At 40.2% G+C, this 16,466-nt stretch overlaps 1 protein-coding gene across 2 annotated transcripts in view; it reads right to left on the bottom strand.

Moving 5' to 3' along the window:
* Positions 1-1,127: 1,127 nt before the first annotated feature.
* Positions 1,128-16,466, bottom strand: part of COL17A1 (collagen type XVII alpha 1 chain) — a 48,216-nt gene continuing 32,877 nt past the window's right edge. The window contains exons 31-55 of one of the 2 annotated variants that reach the window (XM_069753835.1): positions 15,348-15,419; positions 14,878-14,904; positions 13,914-13,949; positions 13,777-13,809; positions 13,451-13,528; positions 11,979-12,014; positions 11,813-11,872; positions 10,941-11,003; positions 10,481-10,594; positions 10,301-10,378; positions 10,122-10,214; positions 9,966-10,019; positions 9,763-9,876; positions 8,394-8,441; positions 8,125-8,262; positions 7,914-8,024; positions 7,699-7,782; positions 7,525-7,623; positions 6,996-7,151; positions 6,363-6,506; positions 5,970-6,194; positions 5,536-5,688; positions 5,385-5,456; positions 4,869-4,931; positions 1,128-4,139 (exon numbers count right to left, since the gene is read on the bottom strand). In XM_069753835.1, the coding sequence (XP_069609936.1) occupies positions 4,090-4,139; positions 4,869-4,931; positions 5,385-5,456; positions 5,536-5,688; positions 5,970-6,194; positions 6,363-6,506; positions 6,996-7,151; positions 7,525-7,623; positions 7,699-7,782; positions 7,914-8,024; positions 8,125-8,262; positions 8,394-8,441; positions 9,763-9,876; positions 9,966-10,019; positions 10,122-10,214; positions 10,301-10,378; positions 10,481-10,594; positions 10,941-11,003; positions 11,813-11,872; positions 11,979-12,014; positions 13,451-13,528; positions 13,777-13,809; positions 13,914-13,949; positions 14,878-14,904; positions 15,348-15,419 (2,201 nt within the window). In that variant the 3' untranslated portion in view covers positions 1,128-4,089. The remainder of the gene's footprint in view (positions 4,140-4,868; positions 4,932-5,384; positions 5,457-5,535; positions 5,689-5,969; positions 6,195-6,362; positions 6,507-6,995; positions 7,152-7,524; positions 7,624-7,698; positions 7,783-7,913; positions 8,025-8,124; positions 8,263-8,393; positions 8,442-9,762; positions 9,877-9,965; positions 10,020-10,121; positions 10,215-10,300; positions 10,379-10,480; positions 10,595-10,940; positions 11,004-11,812; positions 11,873-11,978; positions 12,015-13,450; positions 13,529-13,776; positions 13,810-13,913; positions 13,950-14,877; positions 14,905-15,347; positions 15,420-16,466) is intronic. The other variant, XM_069753836.1, reaches the window with a different exon arrangement.

Below are 16,466 nucleotides of genomic sequence, written 5' to 3'. Positions count from 1 at the left end.
CTGGGCCAGAAAGGTAGATCTGAGTGTCATCAGCATAAAGGTGGTACTGGAATCCATGGGACTTTATGAGTTGTCCCAGGCCAAGTTGAGGACAGAGCCACTGCCTCCAGGTACTGGGTAGCATAGTCTACCACAGTGAGGACGTATTGCTTTCCAGAGCTGCTGGGACGGCCGGCGGGCCCACAATGTCCACCGCGATCCTCTGGAAAGTCTCCTCTATCACTGGAAAAGGGATCAGGGGAGCCTTAAGAGCAGGCCCCCGACTTCCCAACTTTTTGGCAGGTGATACAGGGGCGGCAGTAGTTGGTCATATCTGTCCCCATCTTGGGCCAATAGAAGTGTTGAGACAGACAGCCTTAATTTTGCTGATCCCCAAGTGTCCAGCGAGTGGGCTCATGGGCAATCAGTAACAACTCACCCCTGAATTGGTACGGGACGACCAGCTGTCTTTCCCTCAACCACTCCTTTTGGGATTGACTGGGAACTGTCTCTCGGTATAACCTCCCTCGTTCCCAGAACACCCTCTTCTTACCAGTCACGGAGGTGGGCGTCTCGGTGAGGTGTCTCAAGTTCTCCAGGCTCGCATCTGAGTGCAGAGCAGCCTGGAACTCCTGGCTGGAGGCAGCCAGAAGTGACATTGGGGTCCCTTCCCCACAGGAACCCTCTAGGACCTGCTCTGGGTCCACCTCTGGTTCAGTCACCCCTGTGACTGAGGAGGGTCCAGAAGGCAGAACATTATCCCAAAGACATTCTTCATGTGCCATATTAGAGAATATTAATGTGAGTTGTCTTACTAGGAAATTATCTTTTAACAGTGTAAAACTGTGGGGGATAGATAAGATGTCAGAGACTGTGAATAATTACTGTTCAGTACATCACTGCAGTAAATGGAGCAGAACTGTAATACCAGACACAGCCAACTAACGGAAGGGGTGCTGTTTCTGCTGTTTGTTTTTTTTGCTTTTGTTTTTTTTTTTTAATTCTGGACCAGCTTTCTAAACCTAAGGGGTAAATCAGCAGGACTTGGCACTAGACTGGCAAGAAATCTCTGCTGAGAACAGAATAATGCAGTATTATTAAAAAAAAAAAAAAAAAAGATCTAATAAAAAAACTACAAAATTCCAAACAAAATTTTAAAAAGTTCTTTATTTTGTTTTACAAAAAGTGCACGTGTCTGTTGTAATTACAAATCTCACACAAAGTCAGGATCTGACCGAGGATGAGCGCTGTGGTCGCTCACTCACCATTGACCCCTTTTAACTGAGCAATCGGGACATCACAGTAGTAAAATACAAATGACATATAAAGTTTTTGCAGGTTGTCACTGGCCCCATTGAGTGTAGTTATATTTGTTTTCTAGGATTAGAAAAACATGGCTGATCTCTTCCTGAAACAGCGCCACAACTGTCAATGGGTTTAGTCTGGTATTGCAGCATGCCTCTATCGGCAAAAACAGAGCTCGGCTTCAATAACACACACAATATATAGCATTTTTTGTAATAAAAAGTCAAAACATTCTAATCCTGAATAACCACCTCCATGCGTTTCTGTCTGGTTTGCTCAGCTTGGAGGTAGCATTACTTGACCGCCTGCAGGGCTTGTGTATGGCTGGTACACTTTAAGGCCAGGGCGACATGAAAACTTGGGACACTACATGCCACACAGCATTCTGAGTGACATCAGGAGGCTGCATCACAATTGTAGTGGACTGGTTGCATAGTGCAGACACTTCAGCAGAGATAAATGTTCCAAAACTGCATTAGTTATGTAACACTTGCCATTAACAAGAGACTGAAGGTGGAACTACAGAATAGCCCTGGCGAATTAATGTGATGTCCACAGGTGTCCTGATCTTTCACAGGTAATAACTTACAATATGTTACAATACATGTTAACATCTATTCAATAACATGGTACATAATACATTATTAGTAAAAAAAAAAACAACACAACAATATAGTACATGAAAGACGGGACTTGTACGTAATGATAATCAAATTTGTCTCAGATTGTTTTTGATTCATTAGGTCTTTTTTAGGCGGAAATATATGTTTCCAAATGTTAGCACTAAGTAAAGAAAGGGGTGAAGTTTTCAGTTGGGGTTTAAGGAAATGAATAAATATGTAGTATATGTTAGTATGTTAGTGTATATGTTAATACTAAGTAACTTAACAGAAAGGGGTGAAATTCTCATTTGATACTGGAAGGAAATAGCTGTTTTTATATGGTAATACTATGTAAGTTAACAGAAAGGGGTGAAATTTCCATGTGGTGTTGGAAGGAAATTATTTTCTATATGGTAATAATAAGTAACAGAAGGGTGAAATTCTCATTTGATACTGGAAGGAAATGACTGTTTGTGTATGGTAAAACTAAGTAACTTAACAGAAAGGGGTGCAATTTTCACTTGATGTTAAAAGGAAATGACTGTTTCTATATGTTAATGCTAAGTAACTTATATTCATTTGGTTGAAATTAATGTTTATATGTTAATACTAAGTAACTTAACAGAAAGGGGTGAAATTTCCATGTGGTGTTGGAAGGAAATTACTTTCTATATGGTAATAATAAGTAACAGAAGGGTGAAATTCTCATTTGATACTGTAAGGAAATGACTGTGTATGGTAAAACTAAGTAACTTAACAGAAAGGGGTGCAATTTTCACTTGATGTTAAAAAGAAATGACTGTTTCTATATGTTAATGCTAAGTAACTTATATTCATTTGGTTGAAATTAATGTTTATATCTTAATACTACGTAACTTAACAGAAAGGGGTGAAATGTCCATGTGGTGTTGGAAGGAAATTACTTTCTATATGGTAATAATAAGTAACAGAAGGGTGAAATTCTCATTTGATACTGGAAGGAAATGACTGTTTCTGTACGGTAACGCTAAGTAACAACAGAAAGGGGTGAAATTTTCACTTGATAATAAAAGGAAATGACTGTTGACTCAGATTAATGTTAATGCTATATGTTAATGCTAAGTAACTTATGTTCATTTGGTTTTGGGATGAAATTAAGGTTTCTAAATATTAGTACTAATTAACTTAACAAAAAGAGGTGATATTTTGATTTGGTAAATTGGGCTGTGTGTAGATAATTTACATAGACAACCAGTAAGATTGCTGCTTCTATTTCCTAACTTGGAATGAGAAATTAAACCTGCACATTTGGAAAACATAAATCTTCTTGTTTCTATGTGGCTTTTCTATAAATTGTCTCAATAACGTAGCAGTTGATTAACAGTCATGTCTACGGCATCAATAAATACAAGAGAGGTACTTTGCACACACTGCCACATGTTAGTGGCATGCCAGTATATGGCCCATTATACTACTTATATTTCTATAATGTGGTTTGTAAACTTTGCCCAGGAGCTAATAATAAAAAAAGGATAATAATAAAAAAAAGAAATAAAAAAAGGAATTTATCATAAAAAAAGCTAATCAAAACACAAAAAAGCACAATAACGACTAATGTACTGTATAAAAGGCAAAAGATAAATAAAATGATAGAGAAGAGACAATCAATTGTGTAATCGAATACTATACAAATTTGGTCCAATTTTCCGGTTCATACAACTTCTTTGAACTTTGGATTTCCAGTCTTTGTCTAGAACAATACAACTTATACACATCTCAAAAACTTTCTCAATGGCCTCCTTGAACTCCAGTGCAGTGTCGGATACTTTTCCTATTAATCATTGCCATTTTGACACCACCCCCCCTCCACGATAATCAGGATGACAGGTCACCGGATACTTTTATCACTTTTAATGCATCGTGGTGGATGTTTCTACGGTACAAGGAATTCAAAGACCATTTCAACAGATGACATCAATGGACCTATCACTATCTTTACACATTTTTAATTTTCCTCCAAATTCATGAGACACTTCTGATTAATGGAAGCTGTGATGTGAAAAATTACTGAGCCATAAGTGCCTGCTAGGTGGCATCAAATCCTGGTTTTTAGGGATAGTGAGTGCAAAAGAGCAGGGGTGATATACTCTTAGCTCTGGCCAATTAGTCTCTCTACGTATCAAGCAACATGGGCTGATGAGTCAATGGCAAGGAGATGAATTCGTCAGACGCCCAGGCTTCTTCTTTTCCTTTTCCCGGTGATAAGCTGTTCTCCTTTAAAATTAAAAATACAAAAATTCTGTATGATAATGGAAACCTCAAACACACCAGGTCAGAATTATATTAGTTCTAATCGAAATATATCTACAAAAAAATATAATCTGAACATCTTTGAAACCTCAAGCCCAACAGGACCACTATATTCTGAATTATATTAGCCTTGATTTAAATAAATCTACAATAAAATATAATCTGAACATCTTGTAACCCTCAAGCCCTCCAGGTCTACTATGTGATCTTTTATATTGGGGGTGATCTTAATAAATCTACAATAAAATAATTCTAAACATCTCGGAATAGCAATGGAAACCTCAAATCCGTTATGTTTTCAGTTACGGTATATTTTTGATGATCTTATTAAAATATATCTGAACATCTTGGAAACCTTGAGCCCACCAAGTCCATTATATTATCAATTATACTGGTGATGATCTAAATACATCTACAATAGAATACATCTGAACATAATGAAATGACTCCTCAAACCCATCAGGTCCACTATGTTATCTGCAACATGGGTGGCGATCTAATTAATAAAATATGCCTGATGTGACAATGGAAACCTCAAGTCCACCAGGTCCACTATGTTATCAGTTATATTGGTGGTGATCCTAATAGACTAGACAGTTGAAAAGTGTGGAGGCCATATCCACATAAGATTTATATATACTTTTTAATAACTTTCATTATCTATTTGACAAACAAAATTGTGGGGTACCGTACCTTTCTCTCCTCTTGGACCTCTGGGTCCTTGTGGTCCAACATATCCCTGCTCTCCTCTGTCACCTATGGAAACATAATATATATTTACATGGGTAAGGCCAATATTGGCAGCCAACCTTAGACTGATGCAATGATACTGTGCCGGATTCATTGTTAGATAGTCCTATATGGTGAGCACTGGACCACGCTGACTCATGATGGGTCCAGTTGGGGTGAGGGAACCTCCATTAAAACCCCCTGATGGAGGCTACCAATAGTAATATGTATAAAGTCTAGGATTAAATATTATACTGTACATATGTGAAGAAATACATGTCAAATGCATACATAATGGAGCCTACTGGTCTTTTTGGGTTGGTGTGAACATTTTATGACTGGTCAGATATTGAAATCAGAGAAGTGTCTCAATGGTGAGCTGGGATTTACTGGAAAATCTATATACTGCTAAAGTAAATGTCGAAATAAACAAAAGTTAAGAAGTTACCTTTTCAGACAGAATTCTTTATAATGACTCACCTTTGGCACCGGGGAATCCTCTGTCTCCCTTCTGACCTGGTACACCACGTGGTCCAGGAATCGTCCCGTGACCTGTCAAATAAAATAGGTCTTAGTTTTCTTCGCGACTCTTTGCAGAACTAAATATTGACAAAAAAAATGTCTTCCTTACGTCTGAAAACTTCCATGAGATCGGTGGTGATGTTTGCATGGGTTGCATATACTTGACAAATTCCAGGTGGTCCTGGTGGTCCTGGAGGCCCTTGAGTACCAGCCATAAAAGATCTTTGATGTCCTAAGGTCATGTCTCCAAATAAACCTTGGTCTGAAAGAGAAAACAAATATTTCTATATTACAACCTTGCTCTAAAATGTGTATGAAATTAGTAAATATAGGGTAAATTATCCAAAAAAAAACCTCTTATGAGTAACCTAAAGAACTCCTACTAGGGATTTACTTAAAGGGTTTTCGCCACCATAAAAAAATGGAATATGATTGATGGAGGTCTGATTTCTGGACTCCCAGAGATCCTCATTATGATGGAGCTTCGGCACTAGTGGAGTTCTGCGGGCCCTACCATAACTTTTGGTTGCACAAGATACTTACTCTGAAACTGTTCGGCCACACGGTTTGCAACTTCACTATAATCCAAGGCGAATGATGATCCTGACGATGATCCTGACGTTAAGGAGCTACTGGATAATGAGGAGCTACTGGATAATGAGGATGATGACATCACACCATTGTCTCCTTTAGGACCTCTTATGCCTTGAGGTCCAGGTGGCCCAGGTGGTCCTGGTGGTCCAGAGACATATCTACGAATGTTATCACCTGTGGAAGAATTCACACTCTTTAATTGATAAACCTCCCAATGAATATACTTATAATATACAGGATATCCAAGCTGTAAATAAATATATTCTGTACTCTCTGCACATACATGCCTCCTCGTGTCGAAGTGGAACAATTTGTGCTTTAGATTAGTGAATGTATTCTTACTTGTCAGATACTCCATTAGTTCAGTCCTAAAGCGACTGCTCCTGTCGTCCTCAGCATAAGAGAACAGACTATCTCCATTGCCTGGTGGGCCTTGTGGGCCTGGAGGTCCTGGTGGACCTGGTGGGCCTGAGACAAACCCAGTATCTAAAGAAAATAAATAATGTTATATATAAATTTGACCATAGAAATTGAGAAAGGATGAACATTATGTGAAAAACGAATTAAAAATCGAAGGTTTCTTTTATTTTTTGTAGCATTAGCGTGATATGATGTACTGAATGGAGAGTCTGAGTTTTAAGGACTCGTGAGGAAGCTGCCGGCGAAACATTTGTTTGGTAGACAGCTATCTATCCCGACTCCCCTGTGCACATGAGCGCTCGGTATTCATTGGGGGATAGGTGAAAGCCTCTGCCAGACACTTTTGGCAGCAAATTATCTCTCATTCTCTAAATACAATAGAATTGGGCGTTGAAAGCTCAACTATCTCTCAACTCCAATGTTGAGGTGACCTAGGAAGCCCATACACATCGATGGTTGGCCAGTCCTGCAAAAGTCAGTAGGTTCAGCCGATATTCATCAAATGTGTATGGCGGGGTTTAGACAACATTTATATTTAAATTGTACTCAACTTACTTTGGAGATAGGTGGTAATGTCTTCCTTTTCGAAGCTGGTCAGACTAGTGCCTGGAGCTCCTGGAGGTCCCATAGGTCCTGGAAGTCCAGGGCGACCTGGACGTCCTGTTTGACCTGGTGGTCCAGGTGGACCAACAACTCCTCTGAATTCAGATGCTACATGAATAAATACAAAATAAATCTAATTGTTAATGTATGAATAAATTGATAAATGGGCGTTAATATGCTCCCTTTTTTTAATAAGACATGTGCTTATACTGACTAAGACTGATTGGACAACAAACTAATTTCTAAGGCCGGTTTCACACGTCCGACCTTCACAGTCCGAGTATGGATCACGATGATCACTCCCACTGCAAGTCTCCAGCCTCAACGGCATAAAGAAAGTTGCTAGGTTCAGGTCAGGAGACCCGTGGCCGGTCCTGACTCCTGACATAGCGGTACCTACATAGACTGTGAATGTTGGACGTCTGAAATATCATCAATAATTAACTGGTGGATAATTGACATAGAAAAAATAATGTCTTACTTTGAAGTAAAGCTGCTAAATCACCATATTGTGATCCTGGTAATCCTGGAAGTCCTGGTGGACCAGGGGGTCCTGGAAGGCCAATTCTCAGTCCAGAGGCTATAAAACATCAGTCACTTTATTATTCTGGGCTTTCCTATTTTTATATAACAATAATAATAATTAAATACTTACTTTGCAGCATTGATAAGATTTCTTCATATGTAACTGGAGGTCCTGGGATTGTTCCTGTGCCATCGGATGACGTTAAGCCTGAACCTAGTAATACCAGATCCTCATGAATCAGTGTTTAGTAAAGGTGGCACCTTAACATTATTTGTCCAAGAAAACACAGAAACAATATAATTAAGTCCCTTTTTTCCCCCAATATCAGAACCATTGGGTTTTACCTCTTATGTAGCTCATGACCCGGCTGGCCAGTTCTGCATAGTCCACTTCCTGTCCACCTGGTGGCCCTGGTGGTCCCTGTGGCCCTATTAAGTAATTTCTGACATTTTCACCTAAATACAAATGTGTTATATTTAATCTCATATTAATGGTTAAGGTTCTATCTACGTCCACTACAGAGGTATTAGTAAGTAACGTGGCAGAGTTGCTTACTTTGAAGATATTGTGCAATATATTGTTGAACTTCTTCGGCTCCACGAACAGAATCACCAGGAGGGCCAGGAGGACCTGGTGGGCCAGGAGGACCGGGTGGGCCAGGTGATCCTTGGCCAGGTCTTCCTCCGGGTGGGCCTAAAATAAATAAAAGAGATTATATGCTCTGCTCTGGGATGGTGTTTGAGGTGGTCTAGTAGACCTGGGTGGACTTATACTTTCTCTTGTAATGGAAACCTGTGGAGATGAATATCTGGACTGGTTCTCACCTCTAGAACTTCCAGGTATACCGGGAGCACCTGGGATTCCAGCTTCACCTGCAAGTGTGAATAATGAGATAATGTGAATGTGACCAGATCATCCTTGGACACCGGAGACTTATGCAAAATTGTAATTCATCAATGTAGACTTTGCACCATCAAGATTTTTTTCAGACCAATGACTGGTCTGGGTCAATGTGCCCAGAAATGTATGGGCATTGTGGCTAGATCTGTCTTGGATGCCCTTCGACTAGCATAGTTATGTCCTCTTTGTGGGTGCACTGCTCCTGGCAATATTTTGTCTGTTGCTGATTTTAGACCGGGTAGACATCTTGGTGTGGCCTACATATGAAAGTGTAGTGCATGGGGCATCCTCCCTTAGTAATTTCTCGAAAGCATCTACAAGTTAAAATATTTTGTATCTGGGCACAAAATGGATGAATACAGGAATTCTCATAACAAAAGTCCAAAATTGGCCCCCATGTTATCCCTGTTCCCTACCATATGATCCTTTGGGATGTGCCAGAAGGCTCCTTTATCTAACCGCTTGGATGCCATGGTCACTATTCATCATAGTATCTAAACTGCTATGATAAGAACCAGCTCTAAACTCAGAAGTTACCGACAAATGTCTGCTGTAGAAACCAGTAAGCAACCTCCGGTTACGGAGCAGGCTCAGCAGGTGAGCATGCTCCATACATCTCCTCCCAACTTCTGACATATATATATACCGCAGATGTCAGGAGAATAAGGTGGGTACCAAGCAGGGAACCGTCACAGGGCTGTTAGTCACTAGCCCCCCACAGCTCATATACCCCATAGAAGTAATGTGGACATTCGACATTAGCCCAAAACATGGAAATAAAAAGTAATAAAATATTTAATATTCATGATTTTCTGTCATTCATTAACAATGAGAATGTGGAAGAAAAGGTTTAAAGGGGTTATCTAGGTTGGAAAATTGACGCCCTAGCCTTAATGTCGATCATCTATATTAGATCGGAGGGGGCCAATTCTTGGCACTCCTGCTAGTCAACTGTTTAAAGGGGCCATGACGCTCAGTCCCTTCAAATAACTGATTGTAAGGGGTTCTGAGAGCCATTTTTACATCTATGGCTGCCAATTTTAAAAATAACCTTGACAGCCACTTTAATATGTGCTATATTATGACTTTGGTAGGCTATATAAAGCTCTCCATTATGATAGTAGTCTTTGAGAGTTGCCATCACATCTCATGCTGAAACTCAATAAAAAGACCGTGGACAAAGGGAAGTACGTCGTCAATATACCCAGTAGTAGAAGGAACAGAAGAATAACGTATAATAGTTGGATTTCAATCTAAATAGAACACATGATATAGATGTTTTACATATTTTACCTCTTTCTCCTGGTGATCCTGGTTGGCCAGGACTTCCAGGTGATCCTGGTGATCCCGGAGATCCTGGTGATCCTGGATTGCCCGGTGGTCCACTAGGTCCAACACTTGCAGGTCCTGCAACATCATATGTTTTTTGTTATAGTGTGATGATCGAGGTATGTGTATATATCTCATAATGTTAACACAAATAAAATTAAACTGACCGTCACGACCGGGTGGCCCTGGAACTCCTGGTTGACCTGGATCTCCTGGTTGTCCTGTATGATAAAGAAGATGCTTATGAATGATACAGAATCTTTTCTATTGCACAAAAATTGCTTTCATTGTAAAAGTACAATAAAAAAATGATTACATCTTACCTGGTTGTCCAGGTTGGCCTCTTTGACCTGGATCACCTGGGTCTCCTTTAGTTCCTGGTGGACCAGGAGGTCCAGGAGGACCAGTGCTTCCATCTGTAGAAACAACAGGACAACAGTGTTGACTATCAATAGTGCTTTTCAATGTTTCCAGGCAATTTTTAAAAGGATTGTTCTCATACCTGTTGCTGATGCACTTCCTGCTGGTCCGGGTGGGCCGGCTGGGCCTGGGGATCCTGGTTTACCATCTTTGGCTTCTCCTGTTTATCAGAGAGGAAAGAAAAATGTTTCCTAAAATGGTTCTCCATATTATTTATTATGAAGTGAAAGCGATTGTTACAGGATGAAATACAGTATCGTACCTGGTGGTCCTGCAGGACCTGGGGGACCTGGTTGACCTGAGGCACCTGGTGGGCCTTGTGCGCCAGGAGGACCTTGAGCACCTGCTTGTCCGGGTGGACCCTGAATTGAAGCTCCTAACATAAATCGGAATCGTAGGGTTACTTTCAGTGGTTGAAGTTCTTTATTAGACTTTTGTCATATTTAGTAGGAAATGTTTTCTCTTCTTTGGGTTTTTATGCTTCTATATTCAGCATGGAGGCTCATTATGTGGACATACGTAGTATGCACATGCCAAATGTCTACTTTTACCCTTTTTCTACGTTCTTGCATCTTTATTAATTATTCAATTTACCATTCATATCAATCATCTACTTTTTTTTCCTACTACTATTTTACGTCTTTGCTTATTTTGGTTCGATGACATAAAACAATTGTACGAGAAATTATACTGATGATGATCCTTTACAATGAGAGTCTTACCTGGGGGTCCTGGTGGTCCTGGTATTCCTGGGGGTCCTGGCACTTGCTGTGCTGCGTATGAACCTGGAGATGACAACAAGATGTTATTTTCAATTTATTTCATTTTCATGTATATATATTAAAGAAAACTATCAGCAAAATAACGATACATCCAACCGCGAGATGCATTATTTACTGACAGTTTCTCCATCCTTCCATTAAAGAAAACATAAAGGCCAATTCATCATTAAATTTGTGCCTTTTTTGGAGTGAAATCTTTTATATTTTTTAGGTCATTGTGTGCTTTGATCCGCATTTGCTTTTCTTTTTATTTCCCCATGGCTTTTCTCTTTTATTTAGTGTGAGCTGGATGCTTTCGCCTAATTCATCATTTGTGACTTTTCTAAAAAAAAAAAAGTTTAATTCCACCATACCCCTGAATATTTTTTTTTGTAGTTACTTTTTTTTTTTACATGAAGTTGAAGACAATTGTGCAAAATTTTAAAGTATCGTGTTACTTTTAAAAGACACAAAAAAAAAAAAAAAGAAAAAACTGTGAATTGGCGGAAAAACTTCATCGAACATCGTGCATTGATTGGGCCATTTGCCAGCAGTTAGATTGGCATGATCCTGCTGACTGTTTCCCTTTAGCCTCATTCCGTCGTCCCTGAATCACAGTCCAATGCACGAACTGGCCGCGGGTCTACTGATCCGAAATTGACCGCCTCGGTGGCCTATTCGGTGTATTCAGATCGCGGCTAATTCAAGCATCACTGTCAGTTCGCGGATTGTGTTTCATGGATGTCTGAATGAGGATTTAACATTGATCTGTGTCTTGATTGGTTCTTAAGGGTAAAGAAATAATTGTAAGTCTTTGCATTTTGAAAACTTACTTTCTTGTCTTGAATATGAAACTCCGGGCTCTCCGATCTCTCCTCTGGCTCCCTTGGCACCTAGAAGAGAAATACATTGCGTAAATTGTTACCAAACTGTTACAAAATGATCTTGTTAATAATCTATATCACTAATAATAATAATTAGATTTTTTTTAAATTTTACCTGGTATTCCTGGAAGACCGGATGGACCGATGGGACCTAGAAAGTACCATGAAAAGTATTATTCTAAACCGAGGGTAGAGGGTAACATAGAAGACAAGACCATCATGCCGGGGCCATACATGGAGGTAAGGTGGCCCTGTCTTCTGATGATGGTTAACTACACCACTCCTGAGCATATGGCAATACCAAACTTTGTGCTTGTTTGTCCCCCATAATTTTTTCAAGTTCCTTTGTAAGAGGGTTGAAACAAAACCCTCTAAGAAGAGACAGTTACTGTTGTTATTTTTGGGTGGTTCTGCTCCCAATATATGCTGTTGTATTTCATTATTGCCTCGCCATGTCGGTGTATCCTTTATCACCATATTTTCCGAACACTTTGTGAATTTGATGTATTGCATTTACGATATGTGTTCTGGCAATTGATTGGAAAGTGTGTAGCGATGGCGCTTGGCCGTAGGTCCCAGGGCAGTATTCCTCTGTGGATGCGTAAGTGGCTCTGTGGATGTTCGATTGGCGCTAACTGTGGCATGTGTTTCAGAAAAGCAGGGCAGCGCCTGTGCAGAAGCGTCAGGACACTCCCAGTGTGTCAAAGGGTGAAAAGACCTCTGTTTCCCTCCACTCATGATCACTTACAGAGGCCAAGAGCGCTTGTGACTTGCAGATGGGACACATTAGTAAAGGAGTGTGTGCTACCCCTGGCTAAGTCATACAAAGTTGACTACCTCGGTGGTTGCCCCACTTTTGGAAAGACCAGCCTCTCATATGTGGAGAGTGAAAACCAAGCTGTAAGAGCATGGTAAGGTGAAATGAGTCCTGCAGACGTTGTTGAGCACTTGATGAGTGGGATTACTGCAGAAAATACCACATGGTGAGAGAGAGATTCGCTGATGGTGGAAGTGTTATGGCCATGGGGCAAGAAAATCAAGTGAGGCCTATAAAAAGTGAGGGATCAGATGTGATTTGACCAAAAAAATGCCACAATAAGCTGGTCCGAGGGGCAAGCATCCTATGGGTTTGACAATATGCTCCATATCTGGCACAAAAGAATGACTGAGCGCTGGTGATGGTAATGTGAAGAGGCCACTGAAAATGTGTGAGGAACCGAGCTGAGGAAGTGATGCCTGTGAGGTGTACAGAGAGAGTTTCAAGCCTGTCTATTGAATTACTTAAGTGTTTTCCTCCTTACGGAAGAAAATAAATCAAACCGTTGAACTGTTTTCCTGCCATAAATTGTGATTCTTCACATTTCCTTGCCAAGTCCTTAGGACGTTCTACCAACCGAGGCACCTCATACTCCTTGGCTTAATTCACTTCACTCTTGCCTTCTGTGGAGATGGGATTCCTGACATCCAGAGATTAAGCCAAGACGCCTGGGCCCGTTTTCTCCATGGGCCCCATTTTAGTGACCTGGGACCGCATCTGTGTATAATTTTAGCTTATAAAACCCCATATTCCAAGGTGTGTGAGCATACCTGAAACCCCTGGTGATCCTGGTGGTCCTGCTGGTCCTGGTGGTCCTGGTGGACCCTGGATAGCATAAGAGCTACCATCTGGAAGAAAAAAAAATATGCATGAAGAATATAGTGCAGATAAGAAGATTAACAAAAGTGGATCATTAGGATGTCCGGTATTGCAGGTCAATTCTATTGAAGTGAATGTAGCTGAGCTGCAATACCAGACACAACCTCTACACGGCTATGGCGCTGTTTCTTAAAGAAAAGCAGCCATGTTTTTCTAGTCCTGTATACCCACCAAGGAACCTATATATCCTGTTAATTTTCTAATTGTTAATACACACCTGTAGAGACTCTTCCAGGGTCGCCAGCATCACCTATAAAAAAGTGACAAAAAATGAATGAAGGCAGTAGAGTACAAGAAGTGAACATAATTATACCAATAATTATTAATGTAAGAGACACATTTTGTAAAATTTACCTTTAGCTCCAGCTCGCCCGGGATTGCCGGGTGGTCCTAAAATAACCAGAAATAACATGATTGAAAAGCAAATTTTGGGAAGAATGGCAAAAATTGGGCACTTGGTGTTGGTATCTATATTGCTATGGTGATTAACGTAAATAGCGTGTTTCTGGTTTAGAAAATTCTAATTTGAAGAGTCACATATATTTGGGGGCTTTTCTGTTTCTAGAGATGGCTCACTTCCATAGGCCCCTCAAAGCATCAGGAACTGAGTATCGGCTGGATGTGAAGATGATTGTTTTTCGGGTACTCAGATCCTTTATGCTGGCATTGTTGTATGCAGATCATTGTTATCGGCAGCACAAGAACAGAGGGGATGACCTGCCAACAGCATGATATTGTGTAGAGACAGAAGGAGAGTATTGGCAATAATTATATTGACAGCATTGTCTGCCAACCTGTGCAATGGCGATAAACGAGTGCCAAAATGACTTGTTATATAGTCGATCGGCGTTCATTGACTAAAATTGGTTCTGTCTAAATTAAACAGACAGACGTTGATTTTTGAGGAAATTGTGTAATACTCCGTTACTCCTGTGGGGGCAGTGCAGGGAAATCAGGCACTTGCAACCACACCAATTTAGATCTGATCGCTGAGGATCTTTAAACCGAAAAACTAGTCACAAAATCTGATATTTGCAGTTTTAGAAGCCCACTTAAATGCTTTATATGTGCATTTCTTTGGTTCTAAGTCTCTTTTATAGGGGTTTTCCCCTTGTATTGATCGCTGTGGATCCTGCTTCCGAAAACCTCCAGCTGACCGTACCTTTTTCTCCTGAACATCCCCAATATGTATCGGTAGCCCAGGTGTAATAGAGCCACCCTCAATGTCATGGGTTAGCGTAGAGGGGACTCTATATAATTAACCCGCGCACTGCTGGGGACGGTACATCTCTTAACACAACAGGCTGAGTTCTCTTACCTGGTGGGCCTTGTGCTCCGGCCAATCCTAAAAATAAAGAGAAAACAAGGTAATCGAATCTATTCGTCTATGTAACTACACAGAAGAGTAACCATTGTGGCAGGAGGAGCGGCTTTCTACGAGGATTTGCTTTCCCCTTATGAATAATACAAGCGACAACTAAACAGAAAGGATTATGTGGAACTGGAGACGTTGCGCTTTGTGGCACTCGGCACTAAATCAATTATTCATACATTAAACTTTCGGTGACATTTGGTGCCGTGTGCGCCCATGGATAGTCCCAGAAAACAACCCCTAAAGCTAAGAGACTATGAAGAGTGTTTACATAAGGATTTTTCTGAGGTAAAATCCATGTGGTAAAAAAAAACCCTCTGTGTGAAAAAAACCCCAAAATAATGAGAAGAAAGAAGCAACGGTAAAGTCCCCAGTAAGCTGTAGAAATCAGCACCAGAGGGCATTCAGGACCGTACCTGGCAGGCCTGGGTCTCCTGATGATCCGGGTGGGCCTCGTGGTCCTGGTTGGCCGATAGGACCTTGTTCACCTAAAATCACATGTAGGGTTCATTATTAACCCCTTAATGACCGCCAATACGTCTTTTAACTGACCTGAGATATAAGAGAATAGCCTCCCCATACAGATGACAATCCAGCATCTGTCGGTTGTACACTATAGCTGACAACTTGCTGTACCAGCCACGATCAGTATTTGCACCATCTAAATCTGTTTAACCCCTTAGATGCTGCTGTCAATAGTGACTACATCATTATAAATGGTTAACAGAGTGTGGGGGCTTCTTCTTTGTCACAATTGGTGCCCTCAGATCATGATTTTGTTGTCCTGATGTTTGCCATGGCAATTCATGACCAAATAGCGGCCTTAGAGTCTGACGGCTGTAGTAATGTGTTTAGAAGTTAGCAACATTTAGGTGGTAAAAATACACATTTTCATTTCTGTCATACCACTTTGCATTAATTCCTGTAAAGCACCTGAAGGGTTAATAAACTACCTGACAGCAGTTTTCAATATGTGTAGGGGTGCTGTTTTTAAAATGGTATCACGTTTGTGGGTTTCCCAATATATGGGACCCCTAAAGTCACTTCAAACATGGATAAGTCCCTAAAAAAATAAATTTTGTAAATTTCTTTGAAAAAATGAAAAATTGCTGCAACATTTTTAAACCTCCTAAAATGCTAACAAAATAAAATAACATTTTACAAATGGTGCTGATGTAAAGCCGACATGTGGGAAATGTTATTTATTAATGGTTTGCTGTTGTATGACTATCTGGATTAAAGGGATAATCATTCAAATTTAGAAAATTGCTAATTTTTTAACATTTTTCTCAAATTTTTGATATTTTTTATAAATAAACACAAAAAATGTTGAACAAAATTTACCATTATCATAAAGTATAATGTGTCACGAAAAAACAATCTCAAAATCACTGGGATTTGTTGAAGCGTTGCAGAGTTATTACCACATAAAGTGACACTGGTCAGATTTAAAAAATTTGGCTCGGTCACTAAGGGGTTAATATAGGGGCCTCATGGCATTGAACTCTGGCTTATATTCCTTCATGGCTACTATC

The sequence above is a fragment of the Ranitomeya imitator genome, chromosome 2, assembly GCF_032444005.1.
Source record: "Ranitomeya imitator isolate aRanImi1 chromosome 2, aRanImi1.pri, whole genome shotgun sequence".
Classification (NCBI taxonomy): Eukaryota; Metazoa; Chordata; class Amphibia; order Anura; family Dendrobatidae; genus Ranitomeya; species Ranitomeya imitator.
This window is presented reverse-complemented; position numbering and strand designations above follow the sequence as displayed.